This window comes from Polyodon spathula, chromosome 24 (assembly GCF_017654505.1).
Source record: "Polyodon spathula isolate WHYD16114869_AA chromosome 24, ASM1765450v1, whole genome shotgun sequence".
Taxonomy (NCBI): Eukaryota; Metazoa; Chordata; class Actinopteri; order Acipenseriformes; family Polyodontidae; genus Polyodon; species Polyodon spathula.
In genome coordinates this window covers 9,683,589-9,705,608 of record NC_054557.1, presented here as the reverse complement: position 1 = coordinate 9,705,608, position 22,020 = coordinate 9,683,589, and the positions used below count along the sequence as shown (strand labels likewise).

The 22,020-nt window shown below is 35.3% G+C and overlaps 1 protein-coding gene across 4 annotated transcripts in view; it reads right to left on the bottom strand.

Annotated features, from left to right (window-relative positions):
• Positions 1-59: 59 nt before the first annotated feature.
• Positions 60-22,020, bottom strand: part of LOC121299073 (dmX-like protein 2) — a 35,084-nt gene continuing 13,123 nt past the window's right edge. The window contains exons 15-44 of one of the 4 annotated variants that reach the window (XM_041226581.1): positions 21,772-21,892; positions 21,084-21,203; positions 20,138-20,365; positions 18,088-19,779; positions 17,332-17,442; positions 16,964-17,133; positions 16,058-16,155; positions 15,480-15,645; positions 14,381-14,645; positions 13,038-14,128; positions 12,742-12,933; positions 12,141-12,217; positions 11,859-11,989; positions 10,858-11,106; positions 8,845-9,026; positions 8,217-8,350; positions 7,968-8,053; positions 7,510-7,711; positions 7,096-7,213; positions 5,903-5,968; positions 5,358-5,444; positions 5,143-5,264; positions 4,817-4,955; positions 4,574-4,634; positions 4,307-4,434; positions 3,608-3,685; positions 3,217-3,308; positions 2,928-2,980; positions 2,250-2,467; positions 60-1,677 (exon numbers count right to left, since the gene is read on the bottom strand). In XM_041226581.1, the coding sequence (XP_041082515.1) occupies positions 1,483-1,677; positions 2,250-2,467; positions 2,928-2,980; positions 3,217-3,308; positions 3,608-3,685; positions 4,307-4,434; positions 4,574-4,634; positions 4,817-4,955; positions 5,143-5,264; positions 5,358-5,444; positions 5,903-5,968; positions 7,096-7,213; positions 7,510-7,711; positions 7,968-8,053; positions 8,217-8,350; positions 8,845-9,026; positions 10,858-11,106; positions 11,859-11,989; positions 12,141-12,217; positions 12,742-12,933; positions 13,038-14,128; positions 14,381-14,645; positions 15,480-15,645; positions 16,058-16,155; positions 16,964-17,133; positions 17,332-17,442; positions 18,088-19,779; positions 20,138-20,365; positions 21,084-21,203; positions 21,772-21,892 (6,672 nt within the window). In that variant the 3' untranslated portion in view covers positions 60-1,482. The remainder of the gene's footprint in view (positions 1,678-2,249; positions 2,468-2,927; positions 2,981-3,216; positions 3,309-3,607; positions 3,686-4,306; positions 4,435-4,573; positions 4,635-4,816; positions 4,956-5,142; positions 5,265-5,357; positions 5,445-5,902; positions 5,969-7,095; positions 7,214-7,509; positions 7,712-7,967; positions 8,054-8,216; positions 8,351-8,844; positions 9,027-10,857; positions 11,107-11,858; positions 11,990-12,140; positions 12,218-12,741; positions 12,934-13,037; positions 14,129-14,380; positions 14,646-15,479; positions 15,646-16,057; positions 16,156-16,963; positions 17,134-17,331; positions 17,443-18,087; positions 19,780-20,137; positions 20,366-21,083; positions 21,204-21,771; positions 21,893-22,020) is intronic. The other 3 variants (XM_041226582.1, XM_041226583.1, XM_041226584.1) reach the window with 3 other exon arrangements.

The window sequence follows — 22,020 nt, the reverse complement described above, 5'->3', positions numbered from 1 at the left end:
TCTGCCAGCAAAAAAAAAAAAAAATATTACAATTTTAAAAAAATTACAGGAAAAATGTATTTTCATGAAATTAAAATAATTTATTTAACTTATAAATGTAAAACCTTGACAATTGCACAACCACCCATTCTTTTAGACACAGGCTTCACACTCTGCAGTTTGAATCTTTTTCATGAACAGAGCATTAATGCTGACGATAAATACACAACACAGACATTAAGACGGAACACAGGAAAAGACTGCTGGTTAACAACATTTAAATACTTAGACATGGTTCCCAATATTGTATTAGAAACACAAATGTGTTTTAATAAATACCATACACTTAACCAAAATACGACTTTCAGCTGCTATGTTACAGGCAAATAATAAGAGAAAAGCTTTAATGTTTGTACAAGCGTTTTGTGGTAATAACTGATATATATATTAAAACTATTTCAATAAACTATTTATTACTTGGCCAGATAAAGCCAGACATTCATTTGTAAATTAACACTTGTTTTCTTTACTGTTTTGTATGTTTCAATTCTTGACCTATTTGCAGCGTCCCAAATTTGAGTGCAATGTTAAAATTGTATGAATAAATCATAAAAAAACAAAAACAAAACAACATTGTTGTACTGTGTCGTTGTCTGCTATGTAATACACCTTACATTCCTAATGTAAAGGCAATCATTAAAAAACTTAGAAAATGCGGCAGTCTGCAAAAAGGAAAAAAAAAAAGTTATATGCGCAAAACAGGAATGAAATGTTGTGGTTTCAGAGTACTTTAACATTCCTGTGCTTTTACTAATTTAAACTATCCAAAGTACTATCAAACCAGCAAAACAGAAATTGCACATAGGCTACAGTACATCACATCATATCCCAGTTTGGAGTTTTGCAATCCCACAAAACTTGAATATGCATTTTCAAAACAGTTTTCAGGACGGCATGCTGAAAAACAGCATAAATCCCCTTTCACCAAAACCTTCATTGCTACCAACAGGCATAAAGGGCCTGGTGTCATTTAATCTATGATGCAAGCAGCAGAAACAAAATGCAGCTCCATTAAAGCTATTCACACCGGAAATCACTGACTGACCATAAATCTAGAACCACGGTGTTTGCAGCAGAAGCCAAGAGTTTCAGCTGTGAGCACAAAATACAACAGATACACACTTTTAGACTTGTGCTTCAAGTACTTTTACAGCACTACCACCTACCTGTAGTTCACTGCTTTTACAAATACAGTACATGCATAACTCTCCCATGAATATAGTTCACAAGGGATTCTGGAACAAATGTTTCTTTTTTTCAAGTATAAATGCCTTTTTAGTTATCTTTTGTAAGCTCTGCGAATACTTGCTGTGAGCTTAACATTTATAACAATCAACAGCCTAAGAACGTGTAAGGTCTGTATGCTAATTTATGATTTACTCACTTACAGGATGTCAACTATACTAGCAGGTACGTTGTAGCGGTCAGGCAAAACCCTCATTTTCAGAGTTCCGGTGCATTGTAGCGGTCAGGCAAAACCCTCATTTTCAGAGTTCCATCTGCTCCACATGTAAAGATGCGATTTCCTGGCCCAGTTTCAATTTTCACAACCCCAGCACCAATGTTTCTGAATATGGACTGCTTGGCATGTTCATGTGTAAATGAATAAATCAACCCATGGCCTGTTAATTTCCACACCTGTCAACAAAATATAGACAAAATAAGTATGTGCGTGATCTTGCCCAAACTGCTTTTACTAGTATTATTTTAGTGGACTGAAAATATATGTACACCACTACCTGGTGACGGTTTATTTGTAATGCTCCTAATTGACCCCCCCCCTGTTATTTTGTAATGACTGTTTTCTAAATTAAATTCCAGACTGCCAAATGCAACTATGGTCAAATGTTTTGCATCACCCTACAGAATGAACACATTTTTGCTTCATAAAGTCAAATGAAAGCTAACCGAATAATGTTACGTTAACATACTGAATTACATAATGCTTGATAGTTTTCCAATATTCTAAATGAAAAAAAGGACAAATGCTACTGTACTAGTATTACTAGTATTATGGATTTCAGAAGACTTTTGCAATGTCTAAATTATGTTCATATAGGTTTTATTTTTATGTGTGTGTGTGTGTATATATATATATATAAACACACAAAAAAAGGCACCACCATATGACAATGATATGTAAATGTAATTTAAAACATAATACTATTTTACAATAATTTAATAAATTAATTAATGTTTTGCTGCCTTACCTTCATATTTCCTTCTGCAGAGCCAGTAATAAAGTAGTCCTCAGTGGAGTCCATTGCGAGAGCTTTAACAGCAGAATCATGTGCTTGAAAGGTATGAAGCAGCTGTCTCTGTCTGATGTCAAAAATGCAGATGAAGCCTTTCCTGCCTCCAGAGATGATGAGCTGTTGCCTGGGTGCATACTGAAGAACTGTGGCCCCATTGTCATGACAGGGGAAAGCTAAAGAAACAAACACACATTCAGTGAGAATCACTTTGCACACACCATTTACCAACAGTACCTTCTGATGGCAAGGTTTCATCTATTTATATAAACAAAATGCATGCCCCTGTTAATAAGATTTGGGCCGAATTGTTAAAACATTAGCAAAAATGCTGAACACCACTTGCAGTATATTTGCATTATCTGCAAAATATACAGGCACATAGACCTTGTATCTTTAGTTATATTAAAGTAGAGTAGATTTGCTGGATACAGGCAGACAAAGGGCTGCACTTAGAGCCTGAATGTAAAAATAAATAAATAAATAAATAAATAAATGCTCCATTAAACAATTGAGTAATTGTTCCTTTAGAGAAGAACTTTCGTTCAACTAAATAAAATTAACTAAAAACAGGAGGTGTTGCTTAATGATCTATACAGGGGAAATATATATTTGTATTTTACACAATGTACTTACCATGTACCAGACTATTATTTGGTGAAACCAGAGTATCCCATAAACACACATTTCTGTAAAGGAAAAAATCAAATAAGCATTACCAGACCTAAAACCAACAATGTTATTGGTTGACAGTCATATCTATGGAGCAGTTAATACAATTCAAATATGAATTTATTTACTCCAAAAATAGTACTTTTAATTGTTTGCTGCCTTATCTTGTCAATGAACATATAGCAAAACCTTCTACCTGTAATGTATATAATTGATTTAAAGTTGACGCATCAACTTTAACAGAAATAAATACCTGTTATCATTGGATTGTCCGGTTGTGGCTATGAGGCTTGAGGAGGTGAGGAAGGCAAAGTCACTTGTGGCTTTACTGTGACACTGCCAGCTCTATATTGGAATAAACACAACTGAAATTAAGATCAGGGAGGCTGTTAAACATTGGCGCTAAAGCTTTTAATTACTTATGCTCAAACACTTTAGTTGATGTAAAAAAAAAAAATTAAAAGTGTGCATGAAATTACCAACATGTGTTTGTAACTAACAGTCAGACATGACCTATTTACAAAACAAGCTAATGTAATTAATTTGCCAATAAAGGTTGTTTGTTGTATGTAACAACAATAATACCAGATTTAAAATTATCAAAAAAAATAAATGTAAGTGCATGTCTTCTTCAGACTACTTACTAAATAAGGTTTTGGATTTGATGCAGTTTGGTTAACTTGCCAAAGGCTCAAAAACCCTTCTCCGTCCGCAACCCCACACTACAGAAAAATGAACCAATTAATGTTGTTTTTAAACCAAAACAATTAAAAAGGGATACCTAAGCTTAATTAAGCTGAAAACCTGAACAGAATATGTTCTGCTACTAAAATGGGGTTTAATTGTAATTGAATACTTTGGCCGCAATTTTAATCAAGTTTAAAAAGTAAATAAAGAAAATAATACCTCTAGTTAATTAAACAAATGAAATAAAATTGCACTCTATTAAGATGAAAAGGAAAGGTACACAAAGGCAACTTTCAGCACAGGAAATTCTTAATTTCCTCCACTCTTAACAATAACAGACATGAGTGTCAAATGTAGATTACATCAGTTTATACACAAATGGAATGAAACTAAATTTCCCTGATGCCTATTTGTTTCCACATTAACTAATTTTCCCAAGAAGAATCAGGTAGTATAACGACTGGATGTTCCAGCTTCCTTTACACAGCATATTGCAAACAGGAAACTACCAAAGGCATACAATTTAACAGGACTAATGACATGTACAGTACATTAATTTTGACTTATAGATTTATTCAATAGTTTTGTTACTGTATTTTTTTCATTTCAAAAGGTATTAAATGAAGTGAAGTTCACAATGAATGTTAAGAAATTACCTTGTTGCCTTGGGAATTGAAGTACAATCGTGTAACCCTAGCATTGCCAGCTTGGCGAAAACATATAAGTTGCTGTGGACGACCCCACTCAAACATCCGTACACTTCCATCCTGGGCTCCAGTTAAATCTAATTTAAAAAGTGGAAAGGACAAAAACAGTTCTTCTAATATTAAAACAGGACCCAATTGGTAGCCATTTTAAAATCTATAAAACAGGAGAATAAATTAATTAAAAGCCTTATGCACTTATTGATACTGCATACTTACAGTACTGGTAAACAGGATGTGAAGTCATTCTTTTCACATTATTCAAGTTTCTTTTCATGATCTGTAATTTAAGAATACATACAGTACTAAAAGTATGTTTTATTAACGAATATACAATGTATAATACAGAAATAAAACTTAAAATCAAATTTCAAAAGCAGGGGCTTTGAAAACACTTCTGTAAACAAATGCAGATCTCTGCATATGGTACACAAAAATAAAAGACAAGAAGTATTTACATACCACATTAGCGCCTGTGCTTGTTTGCCCGCTGCCTAACCAGGGCATTGATGCAGACGCAGGGATCTGACTGGGTGCAAATGGAGGTGCACTTGCCTGGGCAATGTTTGTATGGGAGGAGCGATGATCAAGATCATCGGAGCTGTATAAAACATAAGTTAGTACTGTACTTAGCATTGTTTTATATCTACAAAATTACGAAAAACACTTTGCAGACATCTTGCCACTTTTGATTTTAACATATTAAGTGGGTAACTAGGTAACAAGGTAACTATAGAACAGAGCTTAATACAGAGTTATTTAGATAATTGAAACAGGTCCACAGGTACCTTCTGGACTCTTTGTCAAACTCTTCTCCAATCCAGGTGTATGGTTGTGCAGCTAAAAGTGCAGAGACATCAATTTCCTGCACATCATGTGTAGAAGCTAGCACAATTTCATTATGACTGGCCTGTAAAGAAAAAGCAAGGCATTTTATTATTGTTAGACCAAAGCTTTCAGAACACTGATAAATAATGTAATCCAATATAAAATATATACATACCTTATTGACTGCAAAGGCCATTATAATATCTGATTCCTTGTGAATGATTTTAGCTTTTCCACCTGGATAACCAAGATCTGCCTCCACCTAAAAGACATTGCATTACAACACTGCTATTGAGTGATTTATACACATTTACACAACTACCATAACAATACAGTGAAAAATATGTATTAATAAAATAATACATACATAACATGCACAATAGCTAGTCAGTGTCTTTTTAATTAAATAAGGTGCTGTAGGATTTAAAAATGCATGCCAATCACTGTATCCAAATACAAACAATTATGCACAGTGTAGTGAAGTTTGCAAGTGAAAAGAAGCAGCATGCTTTTAATATAGCCTCAGTGTTACCCAACCGATTTGCCAATAGCAAGCTACATATCAGTGTAGTATATGTTTTTTTTATTAAAGAAAGCTTCCCAATCGGTTAGCAGAAGTGATGAATTTGCACTGTTATTGTATACTAATGATCAAGCCAGCAAAAGCTATTGAATATCAGGCAGCTGCTAAAGGTGGGGGTCTGGGCAAAGGGTTACTACCTTGCAGGTTTTGTGATCTTCTGCTATGCAGTTTTGTTTGAGTTGGTCCACATGGTCTTCTAATGACTACACAATACAGCACACAAGTCACAACACACAACACATGCACAAAAACAAAACATGAAAATGAAAAAGGTTCCACGCTGCATAAAAGGCACACATATGGGCAATATGTTATAATATACACTTAACAGCGGTGAATTCTTAGCGGTGGATATTTCACAGTTTTCTGAATCATTACATGTGGCTTTGTAGAATTTGGTCACAGCCATGGAATACATGCAATATATTGCCATATGATGTTGTGAATCTACATCACTTACCTTTATCTCACAAAGTACATGTGTGTATGCATGTGCACATATATGCATAGCACAAACACACTGGTGCTTGCAGGTTTTTTTTTTATTTATTGTTTTTTACAAACTCATCCTACAAGTCAACTCTGATACCATCTGTTCATGAAAAGATAAATCAGTTTTTTTTTTTCCTTAATTAAAAGGCGAAAATTAATTCACTGTATAAACACACTAGAATAGTAACTTTACAAAATATGATCAATAAAACCTTTTCGGAAATAGTTTGGACTGCCGTATTCCTTTGAATTTAAGATGCACTTTTTAAACAATTTTTTCTTCTTAAAAAAAAAAAAAAAAAGGCCTGTATCTTAAATTCGAGTAGTGATATGTGTTTATTAATAAAATCTGCAACAAAAGATGTGACGGCCCGAGTACACAAACAGGAACGTTACTGCCTGCCGAGAAAAGACGAACAAATACATTACTGCCCAATCTCGAATCATTCACGACATACTGGCAGCCAAAGAAGCGTCATTAGCTTCATGAGGAATCAGAATTACAATTTCAGCGTTTTGTTATTAGGCTTCTAACAAACAGTACCAGCTTGCACAGGTCTGAAATGCTGATCAGACCCTCGTGTTTCCTGTCATGCCAAGCAATACCACAGTTCACAAAAAGGAAGAAAAAAAAGGTAATTTGCGCTGCATTAAATTCGAGGCCATCTTAAATTTGAAGGAATACAGAATATTTAAATTTGAACACAGTTGCCTGATCACTTCTAGAAAGAGCCAAATAAAATTACAGTAAGGTCTTATTATAAGAGGTTAAGGAAATGAAAACAAGAAAAATAAAAAAATAAAAGAATGATTTTTTTTTCTTTGATGTCACATTTACCTCACTCTGCTTCCTCTTTTTGGTGAAAATGTAGCGAATAAGTGTGTCTTGAAGACCGTCTTGTTTCACAAGGAAATGCCACAACCGTTTAACAGGAAAAGCTAAATAATGCTTAGCCCTAGGAAAACAATTGCATTATATGTTTAACGAGACAATCATGTATGCACTGTTGCAACTTTTAGCTTTCCACTGAATTATAAGAAGCCTAACTATTGTAATATATGTATTCATTACAATATCAGAAAGTGTGAGGGAACGTTTCAGAGCTACAGATCCAGAAAGTGAAAGTTTAAACATCATGAAATAATATTAAGAAATCATTAAAATACACAATATTTATTTAGAGATTTGTATAGGAAAAACATGCCTTAAAAGAACACATTTAAAAACACTATCATCTTTATCACAACTTACTTGAAAGGGGTGTTGTCTGGCTCAAGCATGGCTTTGTGTCTTAGTATCGCTGGTCCCCCTGCAGCATTGACATCACTTGGATAGGTGTTTATGTAATTTGGTGGTGGGCCGTCAAACTTGTTCATTTTTTCAAGAAGAATCTGCTCCCAGTTTTCCAAAGTTTTTATAACAGCATTGCCCAAAGGTGAGGTTACAGGAAGTTCTAAAATAAAAGGAGGTACCTTTTCAATACTCAATGCAATAGTTAGGGTGCTATGGGTATCGGCCATCTCCTACATTAACAGAACATCAACTTTATACAACATAACAAAAAACTTCACAGTAAATGCATTTTTATTAAACTTGGTCCAGAGAACTAAATTACTCATGCCACTTGACCAACAACTAGCAAAATATTTGTAAGGGAAAAACATTTGATCTATACCCATGGAAAAGGCAATTGTGGAAAGGTACAGTACCTGAAAATTCCAGTCCTGCAACAGGAAAGAAATTCTTCACATTGTGTAGAGCCAGCTTGACCAGTACTAATCGCAACAGTGCCCAACTGTGGAAAACACATACAACATGAGAATTCTAGCTGAAAGTATTTTAGAATTAATAGAATTTTAAATTAACAGCTTCTTATATAATGAGCACAGAACAAAATCAGGTTTCATCCATTTATCAGCAATCTCACTACATAGAACAGCACTGGTACAACAGATAACCTGTATGAATTAGGGTCCGAGTGCTCCGTTATTTGAGTGTCGGAAAGGAAAGCATCGTCATCATCCTCATCATCGCTTGGAAGACTTTCATCGGAATCATACAAAGCACCACTATCAGATAGAGGAAGAAATGGCTACAAAGAAAACCAGAATGTGTGTGAGTGGTGATGTAACAGCAGCTGTTAATCATACAAGTTACAAAAAATACTCATCGCAAACATGATGTTAAAATCATCTGTGGTGTGACCAGTAACACAGAAGCAGGTGCGGGCTGTACTGATACTGTAAAACCCATGCCTTAGGTTTGCAGTGGCAAGAAATGCAGCCTTGCCTGCAAGTGTGTTATTGTGCTTATAACATGGATCATTGTGGACATAGAACACTGCTTTTCCTGATTGAGGTCTGAACCACTGGTTGTAATCTTTTAACCATATGGAACTGGAATGTCAGCAGCCAATCAGAATGTAGGCAATGTTCAAGCCATTTTATAAATATTAGTTTAATAGTCATTTAGCTTCTTTGGTCTGCTAAACAGATAGATGCATAGATAGTATTAAGAAAATCATCTTTGTTTAAATGATAAATACCTAACATTTAAAAGCAGTAAAGTAAAACAAGTGGTTCCTACTTTTGCTACAAAGTAATCCCACATGCTGAGTTCTGGGGGGACAAACTTCTCTTTGTAGGTTGGCCTCTCTGCAGGTACAGGTGGAGGAACCACAGTTTCCTTAACTGGCCTGCCAGGCACTAGCATTCTCATATTGAATCTACGACGATGCTTATCAATTTCTTCTGTGCGAGCAGGAGGAGCTGGAAAGAAACAAATTCAGCAAAATAAAAAAAATAAATAAAAAAACTTTACATGTATAACAATAACAAAATAACAATACATGTATACACACACACTTTTAAAATGTACAGTACATTTTGTCTATGACCTAAAATGTTTACTTACCTGTCACATAATGTTTAATACATTATATAAAGTGATCAGATACAAAACGCAAGAGAGTAAGTGTTTACTGAATCATTCTAAGAACCTTTAATTAAAACAGTATGTGAAATTATATATAAAGCCCCCCCCCCCCCCCCCCCCCCCCCCCACACACACACACTTTCATAAAATTGTATTCAGTCGACCAAATTCAGTTGGTTTCTGAGGACATTTGAATACAAAAGGATTTCTGTAAAAATCTACCATCTAATAACTCATCACTTCACAAAAAAAGGAACACTGCACTGGTGTGTGATTACAAACCTTCCATACTGTCCTGAGTCATTACATCAGAGACCACTGTGGCTAATAATCACAGTCGGAAAAAGCATATGAAACAGAACAATAAAATGCAGTAAAAACAAACATGGTACGTCTTACGCTGTATGAACAGAAACAAGGGGATTACACAACAAAAACTTTAAACTGTTAATAAAATTGTTTTTTTACAATAATATTTTAAAGTATTTTATAAAGCTGTATTAAATAATGCTATATCACTGTATTGATATTTGAAATTGGAGTACCAATAAACTGGTCCTTGTAACAATGTTGAGTTAAAAAATACAGTTGTTAAACACTTATTTATTTATAAATAGTTTACACATACTGTATTTTATTTTGATAAATAAGCATATTAAAAATACAATTGCAAATTAAAGAAAACACGCCAAATCACTACGAAAAACAAATTACAGCTATGCTTCATACTAAATGTGTTACCACACCACAAAAAGAAACAAAGATGTACAGCAGTACTGCTCATGTATGATTCACATTTCACATTATCTATCTAGCTATCTATCTAAAATGTTCTATACAAGACATTAGTTTACTGTCATCAATGAAAGTAGATCTTTTTCTAGAGATCTCCCCCTTTTTTTGAAATAAAAAAGTGATTATGATAACTATATATTTTATATATATATATATATATATATTATATATATATATATATATATATATACATAATATATATATAGCTTATAATGTATATATATATATATAGATTTATATATATATTATATATATATATATATATATATCTATATATATATATATATATATATATATGGGTGGTACGTATCGTTGGCAAACCCACCACTGCACAGCAACCAACACCTCTTTTACTCACACATCTGTTCAGAGGATTCTTCTGAGGAAGACTCAATGGCACTCGCAGAGGTAGATAAAGTGGTTTGTAATGCAGCCTGCGGCTCAGTAATTGAGGGTATAATTTGCTCTGGCCCTACCACAGGTAATGGTTCTCTTTTACCTATATTTAGTACATTTTGCAAAGTAAAACCCATGTTCAGCATGATGCATTCAAATAGTTACCACATTTTACAAATGTATTTTACTTCAAAAGTATTTTTTTCTTTTAAATTGTTTTTTCATTCATTCAACTACACATGCCATATAACTTCCAGGATTCTGCTATCAGTTGCTGAATGTCCGTCCTTTCATCACAATTGCATAAGCGGTTCTCTAGATATTTAAAAGTGCGCAGTAAATGAGACATACAGAAGGTCAGACAGATAGATATGCAGACAAACGACTCCACTATATCACTGTGGGATAACAAGTTAACCAAGCCTCCTTTGTTACATTTAAGGAATATTAACCATAACAATATTAAACCCTCACCTGGTGCAATTTCTGGTGACCTTTTAGGTTTGACTATCAGTTTTGCTCCTCCGCCAAACACTGCCGCCCACATTCTATTATTCAGCGGATGGGCAGCTAATCGAAAAAGTTCATTGCTAGAATGGGTGGCAAGGCCGTGGATCAACAAACTGAGGTAGACAGCCACAACTGCTTCACAAAGCAACACATTCAGCTTGGGCTGATCCTCATCCTGAGCTGACTTTACAAGGTTAATGAGTGATGTGACACCTGAAGATATAAATACATAATAAAATCAACCTCATTTACCAACATGGAATTGAATGCATACTATCCAAGAAATCCTGCCACTCTCACTAGTGGTCTTGTCCATTCTTACCTATACTTCATGATAAAGTCTAAGTACATAATTTCGCTCAATTGGTGTCGGAATAAGACTACCATTGCATAGTAATTTCAGACATTTCAGGTCTTAACGTCTGCTTAATTAGAGACTCCTGAATGTGCTAGTTACCTATACTTGGTAATTAAGCTCATGGTAAAACCTGAAATGGCAGCCTTATGTCCATCCCTGAGGCAGGAACTCTTAGAATCTGACTTGAAATCCACAATACATTATGGGTGAATACAAGCTGGTATGCACTACTTTCAGAACAGAATATCTAAAAAGCCCACTGATGGGCAGCCACTCTGCCCTCTTGTGGTGCTACACCAGCTTGTCTTGTGCAGCAATATGTCAATCCAGCTGCATCTGGCCTGTGTACCTTACTTAAACTGAATATTTAACTCAATATTCTCTTTGGAAAAGATGTCCCATTAACAGCCTATTTTAGTCAATTTGTAAAAAAAAAAACTAAAAACTAAAACACATCTTTAAACACTGAACAATTAATTCAGATACACTTAATTTGCAAATAAAACTGAAAATATACTTTAAGCAACTGCACTGAAGTTATGACAAATACATTAAACGAAATATTGTGCACCGTTCAATAAAGCAAGCAAAGGGTTTGTTTTCTCACCTGGCCACTCAGCAGGAAGAGAGCTTGGTGTTGCATGTTCCTCGATGCTCTCTGTTCGTAATCTCCGTCTTTCACTTAATAATAAACCTTGATAAATCATTCCTGTGAACTGACTTGTTTCTGTCTGACTGCTTCATTTCACAAACACAAAAACACACAGACAAAAATAATGTGTAACTGCATAACAACTATACATGCATTTGATTGCTTTGTTTGAACTGATTAAATTAAGGCAATTACATGTAATACACTTAATGACAGTAATTAAGGGATTGCAATTACCTGTAGCTGTGACTATCACAGAGCGCTTGATAGATGCAAGCAGAAAGTGAGGCTGCCTGAGTGTGTAATGTGTAAGTCTGCATGGGAAAATATATTTAAAAAATCAATGCGTTGAAGAAAAAGTAAACATATCACATGTAAACAAAATACCTGTTGAGTAACAGTTTGTAAGAAACACAACTTCATATTCAGGGATTTATTTTAAAAACTTGGTAAGTGGATTTTAAGTGAATTTTACTTTAATCTTTTAAAATATAAATCTGCTTTAAATGTTGTATTTCTACTTCAATGTATGTTCTGTATTGCTCAGTTAAGTTATGCTGTTTCAGTAAATATGCATAAAATTTGGTTTGCAATTTTTGTTCTATAAATTATTAGATTTACTAAGTATACATTATCGAACAAAAAAAAACCTTAAGTGATGATTTTGAATCATATTCACAACATCAACATATTTAGTCCTTTAGTTCATGTGATATTCACTAATAAATATGAATATCAAACTAAGTTGCTCCTCAAAATCAGCTTTATATATATATTTATGCCACTAAAACAAAATCAAACCAAAGACCTGATTCCAGTGCTGTATATGTTTCATTACCTTGTCATCGTGAATGTTTGGATGAGGTGGGCAGTCCATCTGAACTATAGTATACATAATGTCATGGATATGGTTAGTCAGGTGCAAAACTGGGTTGGCAATGACTGTCTTGGTTGCAGCTATGCTTGCAGAAAGTAAAGGCAGTGTTGTTGGCAATGGAAGAGGAGACTGAAGCTGCTTTACTGTGGTTTCCTGTGAAAAAAGTATTAACAAAAATAAAATATAACTTAAAACTAAATCATATCTATATTTGTAGACATATTTAGCCGCACTTCCACAACAGGTGTTTGCCTTACCTGCTGTGACTCTTGCAACAAAAAGATGAGCTCCATTCTTACTGATGCAACACCACCTCCCTGTGCACCATGCAAGCTACAGTAGCTCAGAAACACTCGGAGAAGTGCCTGATTCTTTCTCAGCCAGCCCTTGCGCCTTTCAGCATGTTCTTGCTTTGCTTGCAACCTCCGACGCTCTAATTGGTGACGTTCGTACGACCCAGCGTCAGACTTGTACACAGCACCTTCCAGCTCCATTGAATCAATGTCTTTCCATTTATCCAGTTCATTTGTGGAATCCTTCCCTTCTACTTTATAGTTACAGATTTGATGCAGTGCCCAGATCTCCTTTTCTAACCAGTTGTAAAGCTGAAACCTGAGCTTCCCTCCGTCCACCTCATAACCTGTAGCCAATGTCCTTAGCTCAGTCATCAGTATTTTCAAACATGCTCTGAATTTCAGCTGTTCTGCAATGACATCAACCTCTGATTCAAAGGCAGAATCACCCCTTTTTAGACCTGGAGATTTTTCTGACCATGGGCTTGACTTGTCTTTCTGTTTTGTAATCTTTTCATCTGATTTGGAATCCTTCATGGTTAAACCAACATCATCCTCATCATCATCCTCCTCATCTTTGTCATTTTCCCACTCGAGCTGCAATCCATCGTCTTCCAATTTAACGAGAGGTTGGCTCCAGTCAACAGCAGTAGCAACTTCACCGCTGCTTCCCCAGTCTACAGTAGAGGATGCTGCCCCAGTCTGTGACCAATCCAAGTCACTACCTCTTCCGCCATTTTCTAGTGGCTGTGATGCGCTAACATTTGTGTCTTTGCTTAGGGGGGATCCTGTCTTTTTAAAGACTTTTGGTATTTTAGAAAGGACCTCAAGAGCCAGTACAGGGCAACCCACTTTAAAGTGAGCATTTGCAGTTGTAAAGAATAGTTTTCTCTCAATAAGATTGATTTCATCAGCACTGCTTTTCTCAGCTGTAAGTCCTACGGTGGACAATGACCCTTCTGGTGATGCAAAGTGTCTTCGGATCAGCAGAGGATGGGTTCGTAAATAATTGTAGAAACTGAAGACAACTGGGTTGCAAGATTTCACAATCACATCTGGAAAAGATAGAGGGATACTAGGTTTAAAAAATAAATAAATAAATAAAATAAATATACATATATATATATACATATATATATATATATATATATATATATATATATATATATATATATATATATATATAATCTATATATATATTAAAAGATAAAAAAATCCTTTTTTTAGGACTATATTTTGTAAGTAGCATATTTTGGTGAAGGGTCATGTCAACTGTTTTCAAATAAACGCTCACAAAAATAAGTTACCTGGATTTTCATCATCTTCCTTTGGAATCTGCTCTAATAATGTATCCAGTGCCCTTGTGTAGTCTTTCATTATCCAGAATGACATACTGCGCAGGAAAGGATCAGGGTGTAGTTTGCTGCAGATGAAGCCAGAACCATCTTTTAAACAGCCTAGTACCCTTTCATTGAGGATACCCTTGTAGGAGGGGGATGCTTCATAATCCGACTCGTACAGACGTGAAACAACCATGGCCAGCTGTATGTCTTCCATTTTCTCAAGACAAACCTTTCAAAGGAAAAAAACTAAATTAAAATAACAACAAAACAGTTTATTCACAGTATTTTCATATCTAAATGGCTCACCACCAGCAAAAACGTATTTACAATTATAACTGTATTTATAAGCAATTACCTCCCATTTAAATAACTATGACTAACAGTTGTCTTTTTCAAAAAATACACTATGGTAGTAATATTTAAGCAATGTCAAATTCTTCAAAAAGGAACAGCTTTGAGAGTATCCTATGGTTATGGTTATATATATATATATATATATATATATTTTTTTAATAGTTAAAATTAAATGTGCACTATAATTTGGTGGTCTTTCTAATACCAAGTCAAAAGTCTGTATGTGCAGTTCTTCTTGATCAAACAAGAATAGTAGCAATCATTTTTACTTTCAGTAGTTTACCTGCTCAACCAAAAAGAGCCACAATGTTGGACAGCCATATCAAAATATGGCATATCCTAATGTTTTGACTATATATTTTAGCTTACTGCCCAAGGTAAACCAACAAAGGCATTTGTTAGTACATGCAGTGCATTATCCTAATAGTTTAGACTATGACTTTTCCTGGATATTTAAAGGTTCAAGGTAAAAAGAAGATAGACATGAAGACAAAACATAATTTTACGTACATGCATTCTGTCTGGGTGGTCCCAATATAATTTTGAAATGTGTTACATAAAATGATGTGCTTGAACGACTATGGAATAAGAAATATACATCAAATGTGCACTTTTCTGTTATATCATATATATATATATATATATATATATATATATATATATATATATATATATATATATATATATATATTTTTTTTTTTTTTTTTACCTCAATAGCATCTTTCAAAGAGCCAGCCAGTAAAAAGAAGCCTGCAGCCTGCTCAAAGCGCTGTTTTCCCAGTAAAGAAAAGGCATTTTTTAAAGCTGCTTTGCGCCATCTATCTTCATTGAAGTTGTGGCTGAAAAACTGTGTCATCTTATCGTCATGCTGAGACCTGGTAACAAAACAGTGAACCATTTCACAATGGGGGGAGGTACAAACAAAATTATGTTTGTAAAAAAAATTCAAAAGTATGTGTGACTTATAATACGTTAACACATTGTGTATAGGGTTTCTCTTATTGTGTAAAAATACTTCATTTTGCACAGTATGAGCAGCCAGAACCTCTCCCTCTAGCTGCATGAGATTATACAATCACAGACACCCTACACAACGTACTAACTTATATTAATAAACACAGGCATGACCATCAACACTTATGTTCTAAAAAAAATCTGCCCCAGTTTAACCCTAGTAAAATTATATTCCTGCAAAAACCTCAAACAATAAATAGACAATATTTTAAAAAGTTGAAAAAGGTAAAAACCAGCAACATAGTAAATAGATGGAACAGCTCAAAAACTCACCTAAACAACCCCCAAAGAACTGCTTTCTTCTTTATAGCAAGATAAAACAATGCAGCATCTAATGGATCATTTTTCTTTTGAAATGCAGCTTTCGCAACCTACAAGTAGAATATATTAAATAAGTTGGCATATATATATATATATATATATATATATATATATATATATATATATATATATATATATATTATATATATATAGACACACACACACACACACTGCTGTACAAAAGTCTTAAACATTTTGCATTTTTCTACTCTGATGCATTATGAGCATCAACAATTTACTCAAAGCCTCCACTACTGTTTTCTACTATTATAACAACCTTGACTTGCATAAAGAAGGAAAAACATTGAGTGAAATAGTTTACATTTTTCAATTTCCACGCTGTGGTACCTGAAGCATAATCAACAAGTACAGAGAAACATCATCTGTAATTGACAAACCCAGGGCTGGAAGACCCAAAAAGCTGTCTAACAAGGATGAGTAATACTTGAAGATAACATCCTTAAGGAATAGAAAGAATGCAAGTGTTGAATTGACAACAGAACTGGCACAAGGCACAGGTGTCATTGTCCATCCATGGTCCAAAGCACCTTTGACCATTGTTACATAGTCCAATTTCTGTGTTCTTGTGCATATTTTAGCCTTTTAGTCTTGTTCCCCTTTTTTAACAGGTATTCTTACTGCAACACATCCTTTAAGTCCTGATTTCAAGAGTGACTTTTGTACTGTTGTTTGATGGAAAACGACACCTGTGCCTTCTGCCAGTTCTGTTCCTTAAGGATATTATCTTCAAGTATTGCTCATCTTTGTTAGACAGCTTTTTGGGTCTCCCAGTCCTGGGTTTACCAATTACAAATGATGTTTCTCTGTAGTCGAATATAAATCTGGAATTCAAATTACCTTCTCAATGGTCCTTCGTAGCGTATTAATATTTCGAACCCACCAGCCAACTCCCATGGCTCGCAACTCAGGCCACTGTGGATCTCCTCTTTGCATTGCTGGGATCATATTCAGCATTTCTTCTTCTGCCTCAGAGTGAAAAGCCCAAGCAAAATGACAGGTAGAAACACCTGCAAAGATGCAATTAGGAATTAAAACACATTCTGTAAATACAAGATATTGAAGGCTGGTTAGTGCATTTTATTTGAAATACGAGACAGAAGAGCATTGCTCACAGCAGGGCGCTGCTCAGATAACAGATGCGCTCACCATATTGAAGTTTGGATAATGTTTTACTATGGAATGCACATAATTAATAAAATGCATACCTTGGTGTAACAGCTGCAAGCGGTACAAAGGCGGTAGTGATGTCAGCAAACATGTATGCAAGCGCATGGCTAGCAAATACCGGAGACCACATTCATCAAGTGTTTCCCCTCCTGTACATAAAACAAAATTGAAATAAAACCAGGTTATATAAAGCAGATACATAGCAGCGCTGTTCAATATTTTGGTTAAATATTCACGACATTCATCTTTTAATCTTTGAAAAAAAATAAATAAATATGGCATACTTTTCAAGTTGAGGACATTTAACTACAATTTGGTAAATATCCAATAAGAATGTAGTTTATAAAATATAGTAAGTGTATAGTAAGTGTATCATTAAAAGTTTAAATTACAATACAAGGACAATTGTTTCTAAACTATAAACCTGACTGGCTGATTTTTTACAGTTAATTGCATCTGAGCCATGTCCCTACTGAAGTCCCTGACGTCTGCTTCTGTGCGCCTCAGGAATGTTTACTGAAAGTGCTGGTACTCTATGTTCTGGGTCTGTTCTGGACCATATACCAAAAGACTAAATAATTATATTTCCTAAGGTAAAATAAGACTTTGAATTGAGAGGTCCTGCCTTTGCCCTTTTCACAGAGTTTTCATGATTGTGTACTATTCTGATTTTGTACTATTTTTTATTATAATCACTTTTACATACTACTAAGGAACGCTCATCATTCTCTTGAAATGTATTTTATTGCTGAAGGACAACAACTGTGAAGAGACTATTCAGTAAACTTACTAACCTGTACAACTTTTTTCTCTGCTTCCGCCAACTTCAGTGCTTGTTGTAGCCACAGTGTCAGCCAATGCGACCAGGAACATCTGCTCAAGGCGAGTTAGCCCAGGTAAACTAGAATGCATCAGATGGCTTGATAAAACTCGAGCATGCTCTGGGCCAAAGTATGTCAGGCCATATTGTGACAAATTAATAACTCTGGATTTGCTTTCTTTTTTTTCAGTAGCAAAGCTAACAAAGTCATCAGTGGTCACAGCTTGAACCTGAAATAGGTCTTCGTATTGATCTCCTGATAGCTTTCGTTGACTCTCTGAGCCTTTGCGCACTTTTCCACTTTCATCTGCAATTTTATAGGACGTGTCCAGGTCAGCAGACAGCAAGGCGTATAATGGCAATGGCGGAATTGAGTCAATTTCAGTGTAGTCACGGACTCCATCTCTTCCAGCTATGATTGTGTCCTTCGCTGTACTACCACTTACACTGATGGTCCGAGAAAGGTGTCTCCTGGCTCCTCCTTCTCCTGCCTCTGCATCTCTCACAATCGCCACCTCCCCAGCAATGCATTTCACCAAATGAGAAAGAATGGCTTTTGCTCTTCGAACTTTCCCTAAATCCATGAGCTCCAAGAGTTGAGTGGGATGGTACTGAGGAAGAGTAGGTGAAAGAGAATGTGCAGCTTCAAACAGACCCCCATCCTGAAGAACAGTAGGAGCTGCGAAAGCATCACCTGCAGTAGCAGGACCATCAAAAACACTGTGCTTCATTGCACGGGCTTTCGTGTCAAATCCTCTTGAGTCAACTTGGCCTGCTATGTTTTCAGAAGATGACAGACTGTCACTCTCAGTTTCACCACAGCATTTCTTGTCTTGTTTCCACTGGGCATAGACATGCATTTCACAATCCATTCCTATTACTAGTATTCCATCCCTTACCCAAGACAGTGACACTGGTAAGGAAGGTGTGCCATCCACTGAGGATACCAAGTCCACGGATCTCAGAAGGATCCACTTGGATTTTATTCCTTGCTTAATGCTTCCACCTAGTGGTAGAGTAATGACTGCAACACCATCCTTGCTGCTGGTTTGTTCATTTACAATGCCAGAAATTCTGCCATACATCAATATGCTGGATCCGACCCCCACAGTCAGTATGTGTGAGCCGTCTTCTTTGGATAACCAATCAAGGTGAACAAAATGTTTTACATTTGGAGTCAGATGATGGTCTTTGTTAAGGTACAAATCTGACTTGCTATATACACACAAGTTACTGTCAACACTGACCCTGGGGTCCAGAGCATGTCCCACATTTGCTAAATCGTCTAAGTGAATAGTCTGTTCTAACACCCACTCAGATCCTCCGGTTGACTCGCATTCAAATATAGACACGTGCATTGAGAACTCTTTTGATATGCAACCATTGCTTTGCTTTAGCTGTTTAAAAGCAACTGCAAGGCGACCAATATAAGAACAGCTGACAGCCACTGGCCTCCCAGGAACACACACTGCACTATTGCTGTCATCTTCTTCGTTCATTAAAGACCATGGCTCCCATCGGTAAGTGCGCCCTTCTTCAGGATCTTCATAACTTGGATCAATTTCCACAATGCAGTGCCAAAACCTAACCTTACTGTCGGAGCAGGTTGTCACTATTAAATAGGGAGCGAGACAGACTGGGTAAATAGACGAGGAGCTAAGATGCCCTTTAAAAACAAAAGAAAGGGGGGGGGGGGGGGGGGGGGAGGAGGAGTGATTGGTGTTATTCATTAGGGGTTTAAACAGACAAAAAACAATACACAGTGCTATTAAAATAATACACAATATATAAAAAAGTAATTTGAAATATATTAAAATTTGGACAATAAATTCATCAGCAATCTGAACCAAGATCATATTGCTAGCTGAGAGCAAGAACATGACAAAATCATTATTTTAATATATGATAATTTAAACACATATTTAAAATATATAATTATATTGTACCATATAAAAAAAAAAAAAAAAAAAAAGTAGATGTTATTTACTTGATTTAAATCGAACATTTTAACCAAAATAAAATACCTGCTGAAGGTGTAGCACGGATAACTTCGACGTCATTGGGAAGATCCAGCGGTTGGCTGTATACTAATTTGGAACTCAGGATGAGCTTGCTGGCAGACTGGAGATTAGCTGTTGAAGAAGAGCGTGGAAGAGGGCTTTGGCCAGGGGAAGTATCTGGAGAAGACTCTGCATTGTCTTGCTCTGGAACAGTGAGCTTGTTCTCAAATGTCTGCTCAGGTGTCGTATTACCTTTAACAACAAATAAACAGGAGGTTTATCTGCAAAACCTTTATATATTCTTCATTACCGAGTTGTTAACTGAAATTAACCAAAGTCATCACACATGGCAAGTCAATTTAACTGGTTTTATAACAGATTATTATGATGCGTATCGGCCCGTCACATATTTGCCCTAACCGTTTATCCACCATGATCAATCCGTTCAGCAACGGTAGTTTATTATTGAACAGAGAAGATTAGTTCACAGATTGTAGATCATACCAAGGTTTTTGTACACTCTGTGTTCTATGTGCTCCGTGTGCAACCATTGCTGGAAGTGTGTTGATGTGTAAATAAATCATATTTGTCTGCGGGGCGTTGTCTTGATTGCCCGCGTGTCACTCAGCGGCGAATGCACGGATCATTATTATACATTAATACCCTGTATCTTTCTAAACAAGGGATGTAGGGGATCTCCCTAATAAAAGCTGAATCTCAAAACAATAATTGTGTGAATATAGTAATTGTTACAGCTGTGTATAATGGTATTTAAAACAGGATTCATTTATCTTCCCTTTACATATACACCCTTACTCTGGTCGAACCGCATTTGGATACGCGACAGATTATTTTATTATCTCATGACTTGTATTTCAAATATTGCAAATTTTTTTTAAAGAATGCTACACTTCACAAAAGCCCCCCCCCCCCAAAAAAAAAAAAAAAACATATTAATGAAAGTACTTACTGGCACAAGCCTGCACAGATTTTAAATGGAGATGCCACATTTGAAGAACAGAACGTCTATTGTTGTCCTTTGCAATTACCACAAGAAAAAACGTTTCTGAAAATAGTGGAGGGCGGTACCCTGTAAAATTGAAAATGCTATTAAAAATAAAAATAAGCTCATTCAAATTCATTAACAATGTTGTTTGAAACACGTTGACCCTCCAGGCAATAGAATATATCATCGGCAGTCTTACAAAACCTTATATCTGCACATGTATCTGACTACTGAGGAAATACAGCACTGTTCAGCAAAACAAAAACAATTGTAGATCAGAAACTTGGTATTCAATGGTGTCACCTTTTTATGCAAAGGTGTGTTACCCTCAAAATTACTGTACTCCCTGAACAATTCACTAATATGGATTTAACCATCCTCCTATATTTATACAATTTCCAAACTTGTCAATTTGACTTCATTGTAATGTTATTTTACATTTACTGAACAAAAGTAGAGTTGTATTTGTAAACAACGATTTTAAAGAAACATTCAAGGAAATAACAAAACAACAACTTTGAATAACTTTAAAACTTAGAAATATTCTTTGCAAGTCAGAATAAGAGATGTATAACCTATATTTTAGGTTTATTTATTTATCCTTAATGTACTTCTTAATGTATATAAAAGGAATACAGTACAAACTAAATACCTTGTTCTGTCTGAAAACTGGAAGATTCCAGATCCTCATAAGCGACAGACTCATCATGTGGTTTATAACCCAAGATGAAATCCTCTTGAAACACATGAAGAAGTTGCGTGGTTGATCCACACTACATTAAAAAAAAGAACAAGATAGACCATTTTCTTACTGTAGTTTATATTGGTTTAAATGCAAATGAACTGCAGTCAACAACTGTCAAAACAATTCAAATCATGTCTTCAACGACTTTTAATTTGT